Source organism: Podarcis liolepis, assembly GCF_965112155.1.
Source record: "Podarcis liolepis genome assembly, chromosome: 9".
Lineage (NCBI taxonomy): Eukaryota > Metazoa > Chordata > Lepidosauria > Squamata > Lacertidae > Podarcis > Podarcis liolepis.
Genome location: NC_139564.1, coordinates 12,304,077 through 12,324,728, shown reverse-complemented (window position 1 = coordinate 12,324,728; position 20,652 = coordinate 12,304,077). Strand labels below are relative to the sequence as shown.

The window sequence follows — 20,652 nt, the reverse complement described above, 5'->3', positions numbered from 1 at the left end:
TTTCTTTCCTGTGCTGTTAAGATATTCTTTTACTTGCTAAGAGAAAAAAACAATGTAAGGAGAGCAACTGAATTTAGGCTGTCCATAAATTCAGGTATGCTTTATAAACATTAGATAGAAATTTGGAAAATTGAATCTTTAGGGCCAGACAACAAATAAATGAAGAACCTCATTAAGTGTTTTTGTGTGTTTGTTTTTAGTTTAGTTTAGGGTTGTTGTTTTTCAAAACCACAACAACCCAATTTGGATACCCTTAAGAGTGATGAATGATGAGAACTGTTTCAAAGGTTTGTGCATGTGATCAAATGTATTTCCACCACCTGAAAATGAATGGATTTGCAAATTCCTGTAAGTGCGCAGCAGAGATTATGAGCCAATCCAATACAGTAGGTGACTTCACAGTAGAACAGAGATGGGATTTTGCCATTCTGATTGGTACTGTAGATCCTCTGATGTGCCTTGTGAACTGTTTATGTTTTCAGCATAGTGCAATGCACACACACAGAGAGAGGTGGAGATCACAAACATGTAACCTACGGATAGTAGGTGGGCACCTTCACTGTACTATTTTTCAGTGCCCGTGAAAACATTTTTGTGTGGACAAGCTGATCCAAATGTCTGGAATGCTGTTGTGTTTCTAGTTTGTTGCTGGTTTTAATTTTCTGAATGTTTTAATTGTTTTTACGAACCATATTACACTTTTTTTTTCTTTTTGTAAACCACTTTGTGGGGTTTTTCAACAACAACCCAGCGGTATATACATTTTCTGAAATAAATAAATAGTAAATATAATTTCAGCAAATATAATCATGATCTTCCCTTCTCTCCCCCCCCCCATAGGCAAATGGCATTATTGCACTGATAGTTATCCTGGTATTGCTACTGCTGCTGGCGCTTGCCCTCATGTGGTGGTTTTGGCCCCTGTGCTGCAAAATAGTGAGTGAAATAGATCTGCAACGTGACATTCTTATCTCTTCCGCCTATGTTATCTGGGTATCAAATGGCTGACTTCATTGTACCATACACAGTTAGACTATGGAACTTGCTCCCAGAAAAAGCAGAGACGGCTGTAAAGTGCCCTGTGATCCTTGGATGAAGGGTGGTATAGAAATCTAATTAATAAAAATAATAGATTAAATAATCCACTATTGCAGGCGGAATGCCTTGTGACTCCCAGTGAATGGTATTCACAGTGGAGAGAGGGTTGTTGCTTTCATGGGGCCTGTCTACAGGCTTCCCACAGACATCTGGTTCCCACTGTGAGATTACTATGCTGGACTATAAGGGCCTTTAGCCTGATCTAGCAAGTCTCTCTTTTTCTGCAGCTGTTGCATTAGCTGGCAAACAAGCCAGGAGGTCTTCCATTTTTGCTTCCTGTTTTGCCTGAACTATGGTTTAGTTCAGCTTCAAACCATGACTTCATAATACCATGGTCTTCTTCAAAGTTGTAAGCCTACTGCTGTTATTACAGTCGTACCTCAGAAGTAGAACGCCTTGCAACTTGAACGTTTTGGCTCTCAAAAGTGATTGTTCCAGTTTGCGAACGTTCTTTGGAATCTGAACATCTGACACGGCTTTTGATTGGCTGCAGGGACTTCCTGCAGCCAATCGGAAGCTGCGCCTGGGTTTCCAAACATTTTGGAAGTCGAACGGATTCCGTTTGAGTTCTGAGGCACAACTGTATTATTATTGTTGTTGTTATTGTTGTTATTTATTGAATTTATATACCGTCCTATACCCAGAGGTCACGGGGCAGCTCACAGAACAAAATAAAACCACAAAATATATAATCAAAAATTCAACCTGAAGCGGACACAACATGAGGTGTGACTGTATGTGGATTGCAGGGTTGTTGCAAAGAATGGGTGAGGCAGTTTGCTTGGAGCCCTTTGGACACTGAAAAAGTGCCATATAATAGTATTAACAGGTTTTTGTTTTTGTTTGGGTAAGACTGTCGGAAATTGCTTTCATAGCAAATCAGACCATGCTGGCTGGTCGTGACTCTCATGGTTTGCAAACTAGGCAAAGATACTAGGGACTGAACCTGGGACTTATTGTATGCAAAGCAAGTGCTCTTCTACCGAGCGACCTTAAGCATCTTTCATTCCTCCTGTATTTTTTTTTTCATATTTGTGTCCCTTGATGACCCTTGATGGCCGGTGGGACATAAGGCTCGTATTCTATTTCAGCAACTGAAACTGATTTGCTTAAGACACCTCTTTATTTATCCCATGTCTTCAGCCTTGCTGGTTAGCTCAGTTGGTTAGAGCATGGTGCTGAAAATGCCGAGGTCATGGGTTTGATCCCCGTACGGTTGCATATTCCTGCATTGTGGGGGGTCGGAATAGATGACCCATGTATATTTACCGTATTTTTCACTCTATAGGATGCACTTTTCCCCCTCCAAAAATTAAGGGGAAATGTGTGTGCGTCCTATGGAGCGAATGCAGGCTCCTTGGCTTCAGCAATAGCAACGTGAAGCCTCCGAAGCGCAGAGGGAGCGCTCCCTCTGCGCTCCTTGGCTTCGCGTTGCTTTCGCTGAAGCCTTCAGAGCGAGAGGGGTCAGCGACCCCTCTCGCTCTCCAGGCTTCAGGGATAACTGCCTGAAGCCTTCAGAGCGCAGCGCGAATTCCCGCTGCACTCCGCAGGTTTCAGGTTCCTTTTGCTGAAGCCAGGAGAGCAAGACTCTCCTGGCTTCAGCCAAGAGGGAGAGCTGCGCAGCGCCCCTTCAGCCAAGCGGGAGGAGAAATGGAAGGGGCTCAGTTTCTCCTGCCGCTTTGCTGGAGGGGCGCTCAGCAGAGAGAGGGAGATTTTTTTTTTTCTTGTTCTCCCCCTCTAAAGCAAGGTGCGTCCTATGGTCGGGTGCGTCCTATAGAGCGAAAGATAAGGTGATTCTTTATCTAAAAAAAGAGAGCATAATATATTACATTCCTATGATTCTATCTTAAAAATAAAAAATACTGTAGGGCTAGAGCAACAACAACAACAACAACAACAAAAGGACGTTGAAGGGGAAATATGCTGCCCCTCCTCTTCCCATTCAGCTTTCTTTTTGGCAGTCGCCAGTTGGCATCTAGCATGTCAGATGAATTGGGCATGCTGTTTAATTTTTGGCAGGAGCCAGTTGAAAGCCTCCCCCCCGCCCCACTTGATCTACACTCCATGCACACAACCAGGTTGTTGGTTTTTCATTATTATTTTTTTACTTCTTTCTCTCCTTTCCCCCCATCCATCCCCCCCCCTTTTTAAAAAAGGAGTTTACTGTTGACAGTTCTTTCACTCTTCTCTGAATGTTAGAACATATGACTGCATCAAGCTGGCTCTGGGCTCTGGCGCTGACATTTCTTAATGCCCACCTCGTTCGAACATTTGAAAAGTGTTAATGAGCAGATCAAAGGGACTGTTGCCTGAAGCAACTCGTTTTTAAATAAAAAAATAAAATACATTTATAATTTTTTTAATTAAAAGAGAGAGAGAAAAAAAAGAAAGAAAGAAAGAAAGAAAGAAAGAAAGGAAAGAAGGAAGGAAGGAAGGAAGGAAGGAAGGAAGGAAGGAAGGAATCAGCTGCCCTCCAAAATAGTCGCCTTAATTTTTTTCTTCTTTTTCTTTTCGCGGCTAAATAAAATACGAAGCAGGCCGTTCCTGACAACGATGATAATATAACCAAACTCAAATAAAATTGGAGAAGACTCAAAAGTCTGCATATGGTAAATAAACTGGAGATTGAGTCTCCTGGGCCCTTGGGATGGTATTTAAGAAATCTGAATTAAACAGAAATGCTGGCCGTCTTGCAATATTATGTCTTTTAACATCTGCAAGTTTTCAGGCTGCAGAAGTTGCCTACGCCCCCCCCTACCCCATGATAAGGATGCTCATCTATATTTTGAAAGGAAAGATCAATCAAATTAATTTGTGGGCAGGGTGCTTGTATTTGGACTTGTGACTGTGTGCAAAGTACGCAGGTTAGCTGAGTCCATTTGATGCAGGTCTGCTGACACAGCTTAGAACGCTGCCTGCAGAGGAGATAGCAAAAGAACCTCGTCCCAAGCACACTGAGCTGCGCTATATATAAAAGAAAAACTTGAGTACCATTTTTATTCATGCACTTATTAACAAATTTACAGAACTGATACTACTACTAATAATATATTATTTATACCCCGCCCATCTGGCTGGGCTTCCCCAGCCACTCTGGGCGGCTTCCAAAAAAATATTAAAATACTGTAATACATCAAACATTAAAAGCTTCCCTAAACAGGGCTGCCTTCAGATGTCTTCTAAAAGTCTGGTAGTTGTTGTTCTCTTTGACATCTGGTGGGAGGGCGTTCCACAGGGCGGGCGCCACTACCGAGAAGGCCCTCTGCCTGGTTCCCTGTAATTTGGCTTCTTGCAGTGAGGGAACCACCAGAAGGCCCTCAGCGCTGGACCTCAGTGTCCGGGTAGAATGTTGTGGGTGGAGACGCTCCTTCAGGTATACTGGACTGAGGCCGTTTAGGGCTTTAAAGGTCAACACCAACACTTTGATACGCTCTCTTTCTTCCACTATTGGCCTCCAAGGTGGTGTGGTCTGACCAAGGCAGAATTGATATGGATGCTATACTTCTGTTGAACACCATTAGCTTTTTGCTTCTTCACACTGCTGACTCATGTTTACCTTGTAATCCACTAAGACCCCCAGGGACTTTTAACATGTGCTGCTAGTAAGTCAGTTGTCCCCCGCTCCCATCTTATTTTTGTGCATCTCGTTCTTCCTGCCTAACTGCAGAACCTGACATTTGTCCCTATTGAAATTATTTTTGTTCGTTTGGGCCCAGGTCTCCAATCTGTTAAGGTCATTCTGAATTCTGATTCTGCCTTCTGCGGCATTAGCAACCCCTCCCAGTTTGGTGGCATCTGCAGAATTGATGAGCATCCCCTCAATTCCTTCATCCAAGTCGTTTATGAAGATGTTAAACAACAGCGGGCCCAGGACAGAATCCTGCAGCGCCCCACTTTCCACTTTCCCCCCAGGATAACAAGGAACCATGAATGAGTACTCTTTGGGTTTGGTCAGTCAAAGTGGCTACAAATCCACCTAACAGTTACAGTGGTGCCCCGCAAGACGAATGCCTCACAAGATGGAAAACTCGCTAGACGAAAGAGTTTTCCGTTTTGGAGGTGCTTCGCAAAACGAATCTCCTATGGGCTTGCTTCGCAAGACGAAAATGTCTTGCGAGTTCCTGTGGTTTCCCCCCTCCCCCCTTTTCTAAGCCGCTAAGCCGCTTATCAGCTGATCCGATAAGCCGATAAGCCGCTAATAGCGCTAATAGCGCTAATCCGCTAATCCGTCAATGGGCTTGCTTCGCAAGACGAAAAAACCGCTAGACGAAGAGAATCACAGAACGGATTCTTTTCGTCTTGCGAGGCACCACTGTACCGACATTTTACCAGCTTCTTCATAAGAATGTAATACCATTACATGTCTTTAGGCGCCAGGCGATAACCTTCCTCTTTACCCAGGCCTTCAGCCATTGAATTATCTATGGGCTGTTAAAGGTGGGGAGGGGGAAGGAATAATAGTTACGGTTATTTTTATTATTATGCTGTCTATTACTGTGCTTTGTTTTATGTTTTTATTATTATGCTCCATAAAAATACATTTTAATGTTATACACTGCCCTGAGATCTTTTCATAAAATTCAGTTTGTGTATGTATGTATCTGTATCTATCTATAGCTATATCTATACACATATTATACAGTCAAACCTCTGTTGTCGAACGACTCTGTTTTCGAATGTTTTGGCTCCCAAACGACAAAAACCCAGACGTAAACGCTATGGTTTCCAAACTTTTTTGGAACTCAAATGTCCAATGCGGCTTCCGTTTTGAGTTTCCCTATTGAATTGAGGCTTCCGCTTTGGGGTTTCGAAAGTTTTGGAAGTCAAATGGTCTTCCGGAACAGATTGTAATCGAAAACCGAGGTTCCACTGTATATATGTTTGTGTGTGTATAAAAATCTCTGTAGCAGAGACTTTGAAGCCAGGTTATCCTGTTACTATGCAAGTCTCAATGATCTTTGCCTTTTGTCTTTTATCCTCTATTCCACTCCCCCTCCCCAAATTAGGTCATTAAGGACCCTCCTCCTCCACCACCACCAGCTCCAGTAGAGGTAAGTTGTGAAACTGCTTCAGAGGTTGGTTACTGCAGACACATTTTTCTATCTTGGAGCCAGTTGACTCAGCCTTGTAAATAAGCAAGGCTGGAGATACTTGCCCATCCCTTATCCCATGTGGTACCTTTTCCTGCTCTCTTCCAGAACCAGCTGGTTATGTAGATAGGAATTGAGGTGAGGGGTGGGGTACAGAAACATGGAACATGATGACATCATGAGTTGGGTAGGTGGTCCTACACATTATGAAAGGAAAGCAGATAATTCAGGGATGCCATTTCCAATGAAAGCTCTGTTTTGAGTCTAATGTATATATCTGCCTTAAGAGGGTATCATTTATTGTACAGTGGTACCTCGGGTAACAAACACCTTGGATTACAAACACTTAGGGTTACAGACTCCGCTAACCTGGAAGTAGTACCTCAGGTTAAGAACTTTACCTCAGGATGAGAACAGAAATCGTGCAGCGGTGGCAGCAGGAGGCCCCATTAGCTAAAGTGGTACTTCAGGTTAAGAACGATTTCAGGTTAAGAACGGACCTCCGGAACGAATTAAGTTTGTAACCAGAGGCACCACTGTATTGGGTTATTACCTTCATGAAGGAGAATCCCGTGATGAGGGCTTTGAGCTAGACAGAATGCTGCTTTTTTCATTTATTTCATTTCTTAAATTTATATAAAATGATGAGTTCTAAATAAACAACGAATTGCAAATGATAACAGAAAGCGGTTTATGACATGTAATGCAAATGTCACTATGTAACGTGATATATGTATAGCATCAAAATCAAAACAATGATAGAAATATAGTTATGTAATAAAATACGGTTTCTCTTAATGGCATGAAAAATAAGGTTGGGGAGGAGGAAATCAGAAACAGGATGTCTAAAATACAGAAACCGTGCTCAGGTACACAATATTCTCTCAAAGGTAGCTCTTAATCCTGGCCACTCACAGAATATGACAGGCCCTCCCAGCTCACACCCTTTCCTCTCCCAGTCTTTCACTTTGAGTGAACATCAGTTCCCTGAACTCAGGGCCCTTTCAGTTTCTGTTATACAGTTTCATGTGGTTTCAGCCCTTGGCTCCCAATGGTGCCCCAGAACTGGAGGCAACAGAGGGGTAATTCCCTCTAGTATCTGTCCCTTCAAGGTGACTCCCACTAGCAAGTCACCTGGCAGACTGCTTAGCCATTTTTCTCTTCCCCACCCTGAAAAAAATCCCCAAACATTTTGCCTGAAGAAGCTTGATTCTACCTTTTTTTGTAGCCTGATAGTGGTTATGGCGACCCCTGATGTTATTTGGCGTATTTTAGAAACATGTTTAATCATATATCCCCCCAATTTAAGTCCTGGTAGTCAAACGAGTAGCAATAAACAAAGCAAATATTGGCAGTCGAGTGTAGGGCGACATTCCTGTATATGTGGCGTACTCCATTAGACAGATTGGTTCCCCAGAAGTATATAGGTAAAGGGCCTGTGTTGCTCAAACGGGAATTGGGGTGTAATAGGCACTTCAAAATGCGTTGCGCTGCAAATTGATTTTCCTTGCACATAACCAGAATCTCAGCTTTATGCGTTCTGCGGATGAAGGTACCGGGAAGGAGGGAGGGGGGAAATTGCTTTCTGATTCAGAGAAGATCTTATTCACGCTTTTCCCTGCTCCCCCAGAAGCAGAGCTTTAAACGTGGGACTATCTTCTGATCATATCAAATATCTCAGACATATATATACAGTGGTGCCCCGCAAGACGAATGCCTCGCAAGACGGAAAACCCGCTAGACGAAAGGGTTTTCCGTTTTTGAGCTGCTTCGCAAGACGATTTTCCCTATGGGCTTGCTTTGCAAGACGATTTTCCCTATGGGCTTGCTTTGCAAGACGAAAACGTCTTGCAAGTGTTCCGATTTTTCCCCGCTCCCCCCCTTTTTCTAAGCCGCTAAGCTGCTAATAGCCTTTTAGCCGCTAATCCGCTAATCCTTTAATAGCCGCTAAGCCTTTAATAGCCGCTAAACCGCTAATAGCGCTAATCCGCTAAGCCGCTAATAGGGTTGCTTCGCAAGACGAAAAAACCGCTAGACGAAGAGACTCGCGGAACGGATTAATTTCGTCTTGCGAGGCACCACTGTATATATTTACTTAAGTGTTCTCTTCAATAATTATTTCCAGGTTGCACTGTGTACATCAGTTATGCATCCACCCATATTTTAAAATGCTCTAAAATAGAAAGGATAGTACATACTTCTGGGGCAATCCTAACCAAGTCTACTTGGACAGGCTTCCTCAACCTCGGCCCTCCAGATGTTTTTGGCCTACAATTCCCATGATCCCTAGCTAGCAGGGCCAGTGGTCAGGGATGATGGGAAAGAGCTCTACACATCAGATCAATACTTTCTGTGCTAAGAAATGCAAACTGACACTTTACATACTAATAGTAACACCCGATTCCCTCTCCCCTCGGAACATAGTTTAGGGTTCAGGCATAATACTAAACCATGGTTAATTAAAATCAGAAAGTTCTGAGCTCATCCTTGCAAGCATGCTGGGTGAAGGAAGGGGGAGAGAAAGGCTGGGTTTGGTCAACCCAAAGGAGACAATCCACCGTCTCCTATTTTCATTAGATCCCTTTCTTCAGAAAAGGCCAATAGCAAGTTGGTTGGAAAAGACCTCTAACCTAAGAGCAATTTGTTTCCCTTTTAAACAAACACCTTCCCATAAAATCTCTTTTGGGTTCTTCCCCAGGAAGAAGAAGAAGACCCCTTGCCTAACAAGAAATGGCCAACCGTGGATGCTTCTTACTATGGCGGGCGAGGAGTTGGAGGAATTAAAAGAATGGAGGTTTGTTTTGTCGAGCCTTGAGTCGCTGCCACTCGAGATGCAAAGCTGTGAGACGCTAGTGCTGTGTCTCGGGTTTGCCTCCAGAGCTGGCAACTGTGCGCCGTGTCACGTGTTACCATGATAAGCCAGGAAAATGGAAGTGCTGCTCTGCTCCTGTAGTTCTCCAACAAAGGGGGAAATGTGTAGGAGAGAGGGGCAGGAGGAGGAGAGAGGGGCTAGAGCTCTTTTAGTGGAGCCACTCAGAGCAGTCAATACTGATCTCAATGGACATAGTATGATGGAGACTCCTGTGTTGCTGTGCAACTGACCCTCCTTGCTGCTCTTCTTTGTGGCCTCCTACTTGGGACCAGGAGAGACATCACCTTGCCAACAAAGGTCCGTATAGTTAAAACTATGGTTTTCCCAGTAGTGATGTATGGAAGTGAGAGCTGGACCATAAAGAAGGCTGATCGCCGAAGAATTGATGCTTTTGAATTATGGTGCTGGAGGAGACTCTTGAGAGTCCCATGGACTGCAAGAAGATCAAACCAATCCATTCTGAAGAAAATCAGCCCTGAGTGCTCACTGGAAGGACAGATCCTGAAGCTGAGGCTCCAATACTTTGGCCACCCCATGAGAAGAGAAGACTCCCTGGAAAAGACCCTGATGTTGGGAAAGATGGAGGGCACAAGGAGAAGGGGACGACAGAGGACGAGATGGTTGGACAGTGTCATAGAAGCTACCAGCATGAGTTTGACCAAACTGCGGGAGGCAGTGGAAGACAGGAGTGCCTGGCGTGCTCTGGTCCATGGGGTCACGAAGAGACGGACATGACTAAACAACAACAACAACTTGGGACTGGGACAGGACAGGGAACCTGGGCTCCACACCAGGGGTCATTGGGTGACGGCTCTCCTCACCATTGGCCATGGTGACTGGGGTTAGGATAGGAGGTGGCTGGCTGATAGGAGGTGGAGTCCTATAACATAATGCAGGTGTCGGGAGCCAGCCAGCAGTAAATCACACGGAGTAAGTGAATTCTTTATTAGAAAAACTGGATCTGCCAGGGGTGCCAGGCCTAACGTGCACAGCAACTCTTTTTCAGTAGCCCCACTATTGCTGCCACTCTGTTCCAGTCGCGCCCATGTAAGCTGCAGTAATGGCAGGGGTCAGGAGAGTGGCTCTGCCCTACCCTATTGGATGCTACTGGAGGGCACTAGATTGGCAAAGGCTGGACCAGATGGATCTTGCGTTGGTTCCAGCAAGGGTCTTCTTGCAGCTCAAGGAGATCTTACATGTTATTTTTTGAGGTCTGTAGATCATGGTTGCTTTGACCTCACTCACGCGATCTGGTATATGATTTGATGTCAAGTTGGATTTTTAAAGTTAAAATGGGCTTCTTTTTAATATTTTTAATTTTTAAAAAAACGTCCCTCAGTTGACTAATTTTTAATTGTAGCCAGATTGACTTACTTCCCCTGATGTCAGACTTCTTGGAATTTCCCCCTTTAAATTTATTCATAGGGCAGTTTTAGGCATCTCTCCACAGAATTAGGGAAGAACTGATTTCATCGGTTTCATTTCTTCAGGGCTTTGAAAAAGAGAGAGGGAGGTTTGTTTCTATAGCTGAATGCAAAAAAGAAGAAGAGAACAAGTCTTTTCAAGACATGTTACAATCCTTTTGGAAAAAATTACAGCGTGGCATCAGTATTCTCATCTGTGGGCCATGTGTATCAGAAACTCCTATTGTTCCACAGCTGGTGCAGTGTAGTGGTTAAAAGCATGATCTGCAAATCCCATGAACTCATGGGAGGTGGTGGTCTGGCTTAGGCAAGGCACTGTCTCTCAGCCCCAGGCCCAAATCTATTTTATGTGGTTGATCATGTTGGCTGGTGGTCCAGTGCTGCAGCATCTGGAATGCAATGGGATTCATTTCTGAGTAGATATACTTGGGGTTGCTCTGTAATTTAGGGGTTAATAGAGAATTATACTTGAATCAGTACATTTGTTTTTGCAACTGTAAGGTTCCAGTTTGCATGTGGCTTAGCATGAATGGGGACACCACAGAGCCTAGGACTTGCCGATCAGAAGGTCGGCGGTTCGAATCCCCCCGACGGGGTGAGCTCCCGTTGCTCAGCCCCTGCTCCTGCCAACCTAGCAGTTCGAAAGCACATCAAAGTGCAAGCAGATAAATAGGTACCGCTCCGGCGGGAAGGTAAACGGCGTTTCCATGCGCTGCTCTGGTTCGCCAGAAGCGGCTTAGTCATGCTGGCCACATGACCCGGAAGCTGTACGCCGGCTCCCTCGGCCAGTAAAGCGAGATGAGCACCGCAACCCCAGAGTCAGCCACAACTGGACCTAATGGTCAGGGGTCCCTTTACCCTTTACCTTTACCTTAGCATGAATGAGCAAACATGCAGGTTCCTGGACTGAAGATTGCCATAGTGTTCCTTCCTTGGTTCTGCTGCTGCTGCTCCATCAAGGGTGAAGCCATAGTTTGGCTTAAGGTTATGTTTGAACCCAGGTGTGTGTAACCAAGGTTTGTTCTTGCTTTACCACTTGGGAGAGACAAACCCTAAGCCCAGGTTTGGATGTGATTCTAAGCAAAAGCATGGCTTAGCCCTGGCAGTTCTGCAGGACCAGGGGAGCGGTCCATGATCTTTGGTCTGGGAGTCCACCTGCGTGCTGCTTTGCAGGGAACCAAGCCTTGGCTTAGAGCTACATGCAAAGTGGGCCACCTTGACCACTGGCTTGAGCACCGCGTGTCCCTACACAAGGCCACTTTGAGAACGGGTCTTGCTTTCTGCAGGTTCGCTGGGGCGATAAAGGTTCGACCGAAGAAGGCGCCCGACTAGAGAAAGCCAAAAACGCCGTGGTGACAATCCCTGAAGAAACGGAGGAGCCATTTCAGCCTAGACCTCCGAGACCCAAGCCTACCTCACTGCCTGCTCAGGAAAAGTGGTACACGCCTATTAAGGTACACACTAGATCTTTTGTCGTTGAAAGCTGTGTTTGCTTTGCAGTTGTATGATGAGGCAAATCAGGGCTGAACAGCTGGGAAGCCTGGGGAAACCAAGCCCCCGTTTATTCTAATTTAAGACCACTGGGGGAAACAGCATTGGCAGTGGGTTGCTGGGAGGGTAGTGGAAGCCCCAACCTGTGATGGCACTGCAGTGTGCACACAAAGGGAACATCTGGAGGTATTAGGAGCCTTGATTCTTGAACCAGGCCTCCTTTAGATTAGCCCTGCTCATATCAAGGGATAGGGCATGATCCTATCAAGGTGCATGGAGCCAACTAGATATCTCATGGGAGGGGGACTTTTTTATTTTTTATTTTTTTTACCAACATCAAATTCAAAATCCATATTCATTTTCTAACATAAGTCCATTACATAGATTACCTAAATTAAAATATATCTAATGGTTCTAGGCTTCCCTTTGATGTATGTAAATACAACACAATTAACAAATTATATTATAAATGATATTATAGGTTCCCATATACCCCCACTCCCTTCACTCATGTGTGATCTCAATATTTTACTTCTTCCATCTTGTTGTGTTGTTATAATTTAATAATTATTCAATTGATTCTGTTATTATTTTCTTGCTTACCCCTGCACGTTTTACACATTCTCTATTAATATTTCAATTCCGGAACCATATTTTTTCATATATTCCTTCACTCCATCCCACTCTCTAATTATTCTCTGATTTGAGTGGCCTCTAATAATTGCTGTCAATTTTGCCATTTCTATGAACTGGCAGAGTTTGTTTTGCCATTCTAATAGTGATGGGATTTTTCTATGGGAGAGGGATGGGCGACTTGTGGCCCTCTGAATGTTCTTGGACTCCCAACTCCCATCGTGGTCAGGGATGATGGGTGTTGTAGTCCAACAACACCTGGAGGGCAACACATTCTCCCTCCCCGTGGATGTTAAAGGCATCAGCGCATTAAGGAAAGAGCAGCAATTGGAAGGGGTACAGTCAGGAAGGAATGGGAGCGTGCAGGGCCTGAAGGCTGTGGTGGAACTGAAAGGAGAAGGTGCAAGTTGCACCCACCCCAAGGCTGGCTGGAGAGGAAAGTGTTATTATTATTATTATTATTATTATTATTATTATTATTATTATTAATATACCACCCTATACCCAGAGGTCTCAGGGCGGTTCACATAAAAAGATCACAGTACAGTGTTACCTCTGGTTGCGAACGGGATGTGTTCCGGAGGCTCGTTTGCAAGCAGAAAAGAACACAACCCATGTCTGTGTGCCTGCGCCTGCGCGGGTTGCGATTTGGCACTTCTACGCATGCGCGTGATGTCATTTTGCACATCTGTGCATGCGTGAGCGGCGAAACCCGGAAGTAATCCTTTCTGGTACTTCCGGGTCACCGTGGGATGCAACCTGAAAACGTGCAACCTGAAGCAAACGTAACATGAGGTATGACTGTATATAAAATAAAAATAAAAGCAACAACCCAATAATACACCCCCCCAAAAAAAAGAGCCACATGTTAAAAGGGTATGTGGGATGTTGATCAGGTCAACCAAAGGTCTGGTTTAAAAGAAACGTTTTTGACTGGAGCCTAAAGGTGTATAGTTATTATTAATAATAATAATTTCATTTCTATACCGCTTTATATTTTAAAGAAAGAATCTCACAAAGTGGTTTAAAACACATTAAACCATGACAGATGGCCACCCAACCTCTCTTTAAACACCCCCCCCCATGAAAGAGAGTCTACAACCTCCCAAGGGAAACAGTTCCATTTGCTCATTCTAGTTGCAGCAGCCCAGGATCCATAAATTTCCTCAAGGCTCCAGTGTGTGCTGCCTCTTATAAAGACCGATATGAGGTAGTCTTGTAGATAATAATAATAATAATAATTTTTTATTTATACCCTGCCCTTCCCAGTTCAGAAAACCGGGCTCAGGGCGGCTAACAACAAATTTAAAACGCTTAATTGATGCAACAACAAAAAAGCATAAAATACAGTATAAAATGTGAATAACAATAAATTCAGAATTCAAAAATCAATTTAGGGGGGAAATCCATCCAATAAACATTAGATGATCATCAGGGCTAGCTGGCTAAATTAGTCCTATTTGGGTCAGCGATTAGACCAGGGGAGAATTAGCTGTGGGATCCCTGAGTGGGTAATCTTCATAAAAAGGGGAGGGAAGGGAGGGGAATAAAAGATCAGGCTAAGTTCAAATTGAAAGCCAGGCGGAATAGCTCTGTCTTACAGGCCCTGCGGAAGGACGTTAAATCCTGTAGGGCCCTGGTCTCATGGGACAGAGCATTCCACCAGGTTGGAGCCATCACTGAGAAGGCCCTGGTGCTGGTGGAGGATAATCTGACTTTCTTAGGGTCTGGGACCTCTAAACCAGTGTTTCCCAACCGGTGTTCCGCGGCACACTAGTGTGCCGTGAGACACCGGCTGGTGTGCCGTGGGAGGAAGGCGGGCGAGTCGGGCGGTGAGAGGCGGCGGCGGCGGCGAGGATCCGCGTCGAGCCGGGGGCGGCTCCGCGGTGGTGGTGCCGAGCGGCGGGGCAGCGCGCGCAAAAGGGAGGATCGCGAGACAGCGGAGGAGGAGGAGGCCGGCATGTCCGGGCAGCAGCAGCAACAACAGCAGCAGCAACTCCCGCCGCTGCCCCCTCCTCCGCCTGCTATCGCCGCCGCCGCCTCAGCTGCCCTCGCTCTGCTGCCTCCTCCCACCCCGGCAAGGGGGAGGGAAAAAACTTTCGCTTTTGTGCGTCCCTCCCGGCGTGACGCTGCGCGCTGACGTCACGGGGCGGGGCTTTAATGGTGGTGTGCCGCGAGATTTTTTTCCGGCTAACAGGTGTGCCGTTGCCCAAAAACGTTTGGGAAACACTGCTCTAAACTATGGTTGTGCATGGACCTTAAGGTCCTCTGCAGGGCATACCCAGAGAGGCGGTCCCGTAAATACGAGGGCCCTAACCCACAAAATTGAAGGGGTACATGCAGGAGGTGTTTTGCCGAGACAAGGAGGGAAGGCATAACGCCCTCAAATACTGGAAATGCATAGCTGAACTTTGGAACCGTCTTCCACATTGGTGGCAGTGAGAGCCACCAATGTGGATTGGACACATTCATGGAGAAGAAAGGCTGTCAATGGCTACTAGCTATAGTACACTCTCCTTCCAAAGTCAGACTCAGCAATGCTAGTGAATAGCGGTTGCTAGAAACCACAGGAGGGGAGAGTTATCTTATGCTTGAATCCTGCTTGGGGGTTTTGTGGGAATGTTCAGGGATGCAGGAGAAGATATATTGTCTGACTATATCCTTTTCCAACTTGTGTTAACAAGTTCACAGTTTAGCAGAGTACCATTCCCCTTTTGTTTAAACTCAGTGGATGCATTTGCTCAGGCTCGCTAAAGCCTCTGTAATAACTGTTCAGGTATTTCCCCCTTATTCCCTCCTAAAAGATAAGACACGACTCAGTCTTCTATAAAAGTATAAAAAGGTTTACTCACGCATCATTCTGTTCACAATAGGATCCCCGAAGGCAGACTTAGCTTAGAAAAGTAACATACCTAGAAACTATCTCATAAGAAGACAGTCCCTTTGTCCTCTCTTGGTTGGAAGCCAAAAGAGCATCTTTGGCTAAGCAGATGTTGCTTCTTCAATGCAAAAGTAGTCAAAGAGAAGAGAGAGATGGCTGCCCTGCCCTGTACTTTTGTCGTTACCTGCACAGGTGAGGCCACGCCCACCTCTAGTCACATGCAGAGGAAGTCTGTCCCAGCCCAGAAGGAAACAGAAAGTTTTCATGCTGGCTGGACAAACATTCCTCCCCATGTGTAAACATGTTCACTCTAGGAATGTTGTACTTGACTGCTCTTGTGTTTCACATCCCACAGGTTTCCCACAGGCATCTGGGTGGCCAGTGTGAGGATAGGGTGGTAGACTAGATGGGCTGTGGACCTGATCCAGCTGGGTCTTTTTATAGACTTAGGTTTTTTAAAAGTACTAGAAGTAAGCACCTGCTTTGACTAGACTAATTTCATTTAAACAAAGGAGAGTTTGGAAAAGTCTTTCGACTAACAAGATGCTTAATCTTTACTTGGTTTTCATATGTGCATGCAGGGTTTTTTGTGTTATTTTTTAAAGTCCCTCAAAGTTAAAATAGTAAAAGACCTGAACTTAGAATTTCCCACTCATTTAACACATTGTTAAGAACCACTTACTTAATCACACATCGCTGGCTCAATGTGTTCCCATTAAGCGAAATTTATGCCTTAATAGCATCCCATTTAAGGAGCTCTCATTGTCCTACAGTGTCATTTGGCGGGAGACGTTCCCCGAGACATATCCAAGGACGGCTAATGATTCTGAGAACGGCCGCCGTGTACGCCTGCTAATCAAACGTCCTCTTGGTCTCCTCTTTGCAGGGTCGTCTCGATGCGCTGTGGGCTTTGCTGAGGCGGCAGTATGACAGAGTATCTTTGATGCGACCGCAGCAGGGAGATGAGGTGCGTGTTCCGTGTTTGTGCGTGTTTGTTCACCGCTCTCCACAGGGCTCTTCCCTTTTGTGTATGGAAAGACGGCCTACATAATTTCAGGTCCAGGGTTTCAGTCAAGGTTTTCCCCCAAAAACCTTCCTGGAGATGCTTGAAGACCAGACCAGATCAGAAGAATCTTCGTTTGCATCAGCCACTAGCCATAGCAGTAAAATAAAGCACAGTTGTACTGAACATAGAGGTAAAGGCTTAACTATACAAAACACCCTGCTTTTCTGTCTATAAGACGCCCCCATGTATAAGACACCCCATATTTTGGGGGACTCAGATTTTAGAAAATGGGGGAAGATAGCACAGAGTTGTTGAGCTTTTTTGGAAGAGGGGATTACCCAGGGTTGTTAAGCATTTTTAAGGGGGGATTGCTGAAAATCACTCACCCACACATGCCCTAAAATCCGCCTCTCATCTGTCCCCTCAATGGCAGAAGCTGCAAATCACCCGCCCATTTGCCACAGCGTAAGCCAATCAACACCAACCATTGCCGCAGCAACCAATAACACGCCCACCCTATGCACTATCCATGTATAAGACGACCCCACTTTTTAGCATAATTTTTAAAGAAAAAAACCTAGTCCTATACACAGAAAAGTACGGTACATTCCAAAGCTTTATATCAACAATCAAGTAATAGATCTTATTCTAATTGCCCCTGCTATTTTATTTTATTTTAAGTTTCTGCTGTCACCTGGTTATTTTGATCTGCTAGACACAGTAGCAATGGTTGAGTGACCTGGCATGGATAGTAGTAGAGGCGTAATAACACCACTCCTCAAATCTTTACAAAGAGTGCAAGCTAGCAACACGCAAGCTGCTGATATCGAAGAACAGATGCTGTACACCACTAGTCTCTGATCTCCTTCCCTTACAGCCTTCCAAAATGGCAGAGAATGGCTGAAATTCCAGTCGCTCCCTGTGTGACTTATGGCGGTCTGCAAAGGGAGGCTTTTGCCAGACCTAAAAGTGGACATTAAGCTTAGGACTGAGGCCCTGCCTTTCCCCCAGGCTGAAGCCTATAGGGGGGAGGGCATTGAAATCCCATTAAATGGAGGGCTGTAGCAAATAACACATTATATTTGCATGCAGTTAATATAAATCAGAGGGCTGTGACTAATTAGCACCATCTTTACTTACTGGGACTTTATAAAACCACAAGAGCAAGGGACACATGGTGCATTTGTTTTGCCTTTTTTATTAGCTTTATATCCAAGACTTGTTGATCCCAAATAGTAATGCAAAATTCTGGCAAGGTTTTGAGTTACTGGGAAACTGACAAACAGGAAATGTGTGCGTTGGAGGGGGGGGGGCAGAGATATTTACAGAATTTATTTGGCTGTCAGTGCTAAATTTGATTATAGCATTTGACTCGCAGAGAAGATGACATGAGCATGCAGATGTGAGAGAGACTGATGAAGAGGAAGCCAGCATGTTTGGGTCTTTGTTAAATTCCTCAGCCACCTCCTATCCAAAATTCTTTATCTTTAATAGAGCATGCATCAAGCTTCAGTGTTTAGTTCATTCATCTTACCCGTTCAATACATTTTGATCAGTTACAACAAGGCAGCAGACTCTTGAATTTATTTTTACTTGTGCCTAAACCCTTTTTGTGACTGGTTCACTTCTGGATCAAGCAAGGGGTTTGGGTGCTTGCCAGTAGAACAGCTTAAATATTGACCGCCTTTTATTTGACTTACATACTTGCAAGAATGAGGTGGTTTCTGTAAGTTACTTACACGGCAGGGAGGAAAAAATGGACTCTCATTTCTTAAGGCCTCCAGGAGAGAAGACTCTCGTCACCTCTAAAACAAACAGCAGCCAACGTTTGATTTCTGTGGAAAAAATCAGAGCGAGAGAGAGAGTTGAAAACAGAGTCTATAATTTGGCTGCTGAACACAGTGCTAAAGACAGTTATCATCTTTTGGGTGTGACTTGTGGTGTTGCAAGAACACAGCTTCTGCCTGGGTTGTGGGGGGGAAGCACGTTTTAATCCCCTGAAGGAAAATTTGCTCGTTTATTCCTCAGTTCAGATCAGTACCTCACGCGAGTGTGAATCAGTAAACAAAATCACAGTAAGCAAATACAACTGTCATGCTGAACAGCGAGCGAAACGAAAGGGGCTCCTGTCATCTCGTTCCACTTTGCCAAAGAAGCCCCATTTGAATGCGAGTTTCTGATGAAATAATTGAAGCTGAAGCATCAAGAACCAGAAAGGTGCGGGCCCTCTCTCCCGCCTCTCCTTTCTGCAGTTCTTCCAGACACTTAAGAGCGATGCTGGCCCAGTTTGAGGGCCACCCGCCGCTGATCGGAAAAGCTTTGATTGTGGACGGAACTCCTCGGAGTCATGAATTTTTCAGCCCGCAACCGGCGAGGTGAGGGAGGCTTGTACAGGTGTGAGCTAGCAGGTTGTTGTCGACATCTGTTCGGAGCAGAGGCCCAACTCCAGCGCCAGCCTGCAGCGAGGCTTCTGGGTTGTCAGCAGATGTAGTTAAGGATGGAAAAACAGTGCTTTTTGGTCTCAGATTTCCTGCCCGGGGGGGGGGGGGAGAGGGGGAGCCCTGAAACACGAAAGGTAGAGTGGGGGGCGGCTGGCACAGCTGCGCTCCCAAACATGCCCGAGGCACAAATAGAAGAGATCTAATGTAGTTTGACTCTGTTGTGGTGGGGAGATGGGGAGAGAGAGCCACTTCAGAGACAACTTAACGTGGCAACATCTGCCACCAAGTTTCTAGGGACTGACAGGGGACAGCAGGTATGGATCGAAGTCCCCACATAGACAGCCTGCATTAAGCCGTGAACTCTTTTGAAGGCTTTCCATCAAACGTGCCAGAGTCCTCAGCAGGAGCTGGGCTTGTTTTTGTTTTTTCCCCGTTTTTCAAAGCGGTGTTTTGGGGCGGGTGTAGATTTTGTGTGTGTGTGTGTGCCAACAAGGTAATTTATAAATGATGCATCGCCACACACCCTCACCGTTTAAAGTCGAGAGAGAGAAAGAGGGGAGAAGAAGAAAGGGAGATCAGCAATACTTTTGGGGTTGTTCTGTAAAACAGCCAATTAATTCTCAGAAGTGCTTCTTGGATTTAATTGAGGTTACGTTCACCTTCAGACCACATCGCTACAACCGAGGCAGCCGCCTGAGTGTTGAAACGCTGTCGCAGCGGCACCTTGTCGCGCTGTTGCAGGAGATGGTGTTGGCCCCCCGCCCCTTTCAGTGCTTGTTGTTCAAGGGGTTTCGGGCAGCAATAGACAGAAAACTGGCACAGCTTTCAACATGCGCATTATGCTCCTTTGCCTCTTATCTAAGCCAGCTCATGCATTTTGATTTATGAGTCCAAGACTGGCACACAGACTCATACACCACTCAAGGTTTTTTTTATTTTGTGTGTATAGGGCACTATTATTATTTCCCCCTGCTTCCTCTTAGGTTTTGCTGGCTGTTGAAACTTACTGACACTGAAACTTACCGTTGATTCTGAAAAGACACAAGCATGCTGTACTTCACAATTCTTATGAACTCAAAACAGATTTTTCACTACCCCTTGCACAGTGCCAATTTGCTGGGGTCTAGCAGAATTTGGTTCAGGATCAGGGCTTTGAGTTGGCTCTAGAATTAAAATAGGAAATGGATCCTGGTGGTTGCAGGTCGTGTTCTGAACGCAGCGGTGGAGTTTTGAGAACCTCTTGTTACCAAACAGGCTTCAAGAGCCAACTCCCTCCTGCCTCTTGCAAAGCACTCCGGAATGCCAGGGCCAGTTGTAACACAACACAGCAGAAAGATAAAGCGGATGTGTTAAAGAATCAGATTGCGTTTCTTGATCTGTTTCTTTATACAATCAAGCTGCAGAGATTGCTATATTGAGCTTGCCCCCTGCCTACGCTTTACCAGGAAACCCTAGGCTGGTTTCTTTTGCTAAACAACAACAAACCTCTGGTTACATGAAACATATTCAGTAAACACACAAGACGTAACCGGCTGTACTTTTGAATAAATAAGGTGTACTATTCATTGTATCAAATTGTAAATTTCAACAGAAGTCTCATAAAGTTCAACGAAAAAAGCAGAAGACACAGTAGATGAGTTCATTCTATAGTCGGTTCATGCATAAGGTCCATACATATATAAGTGTCTATTCCACCTGTCTGTTCACAGAATCTGA

At 45.1% G+C, this 20,652-nt stretch overlaps 1 protein-coding gene and 1 long non-coding RNA gene across 2 annotated transcripts in view; one reads left to right on the top strand and one right to left on the bottom strand.

Annotated features, from left to right (window-relative positions):
• Window positions 1-20,652, bottom strand: part of LOC310686055 — a 448,979-nt gene that overhangs the window by 142,232 nt on the left and 286,095 nt on the right. The window lies entirely within an intron of this gene.
• The window catches only part of ANTXR2 (ANTXR cell adhesion molecule 2), a 149,534-nt gene that overhangs the window by 72,002 nt on the left and 56,880 nt on the right, over window positions 1-20,652 (top strand). Inside the window, exons 12-16 of the mRNA XM_083458840.1 lie at window positions 841-936; window positions 6,105-6,149; window positions 8,887-8,982; window positions 11,771-11,938; window positions 16,376-16,456. Coding sequence (XP_083314966.1) covers window positions 841-936; window positions 6,105-6,149; window positions 8,887-8,982; window positions 11,771-11,938; window positions 16,376-16,456 — 486 coding nt within the window. The remainder of the gene's footprint in view (window positions 1-840; window positions 937-6,104; window positions 6,150-8,886; window positions 8,983-11,770; window positions 11,939-16,375; window positions 16,457-20,652) is intronic.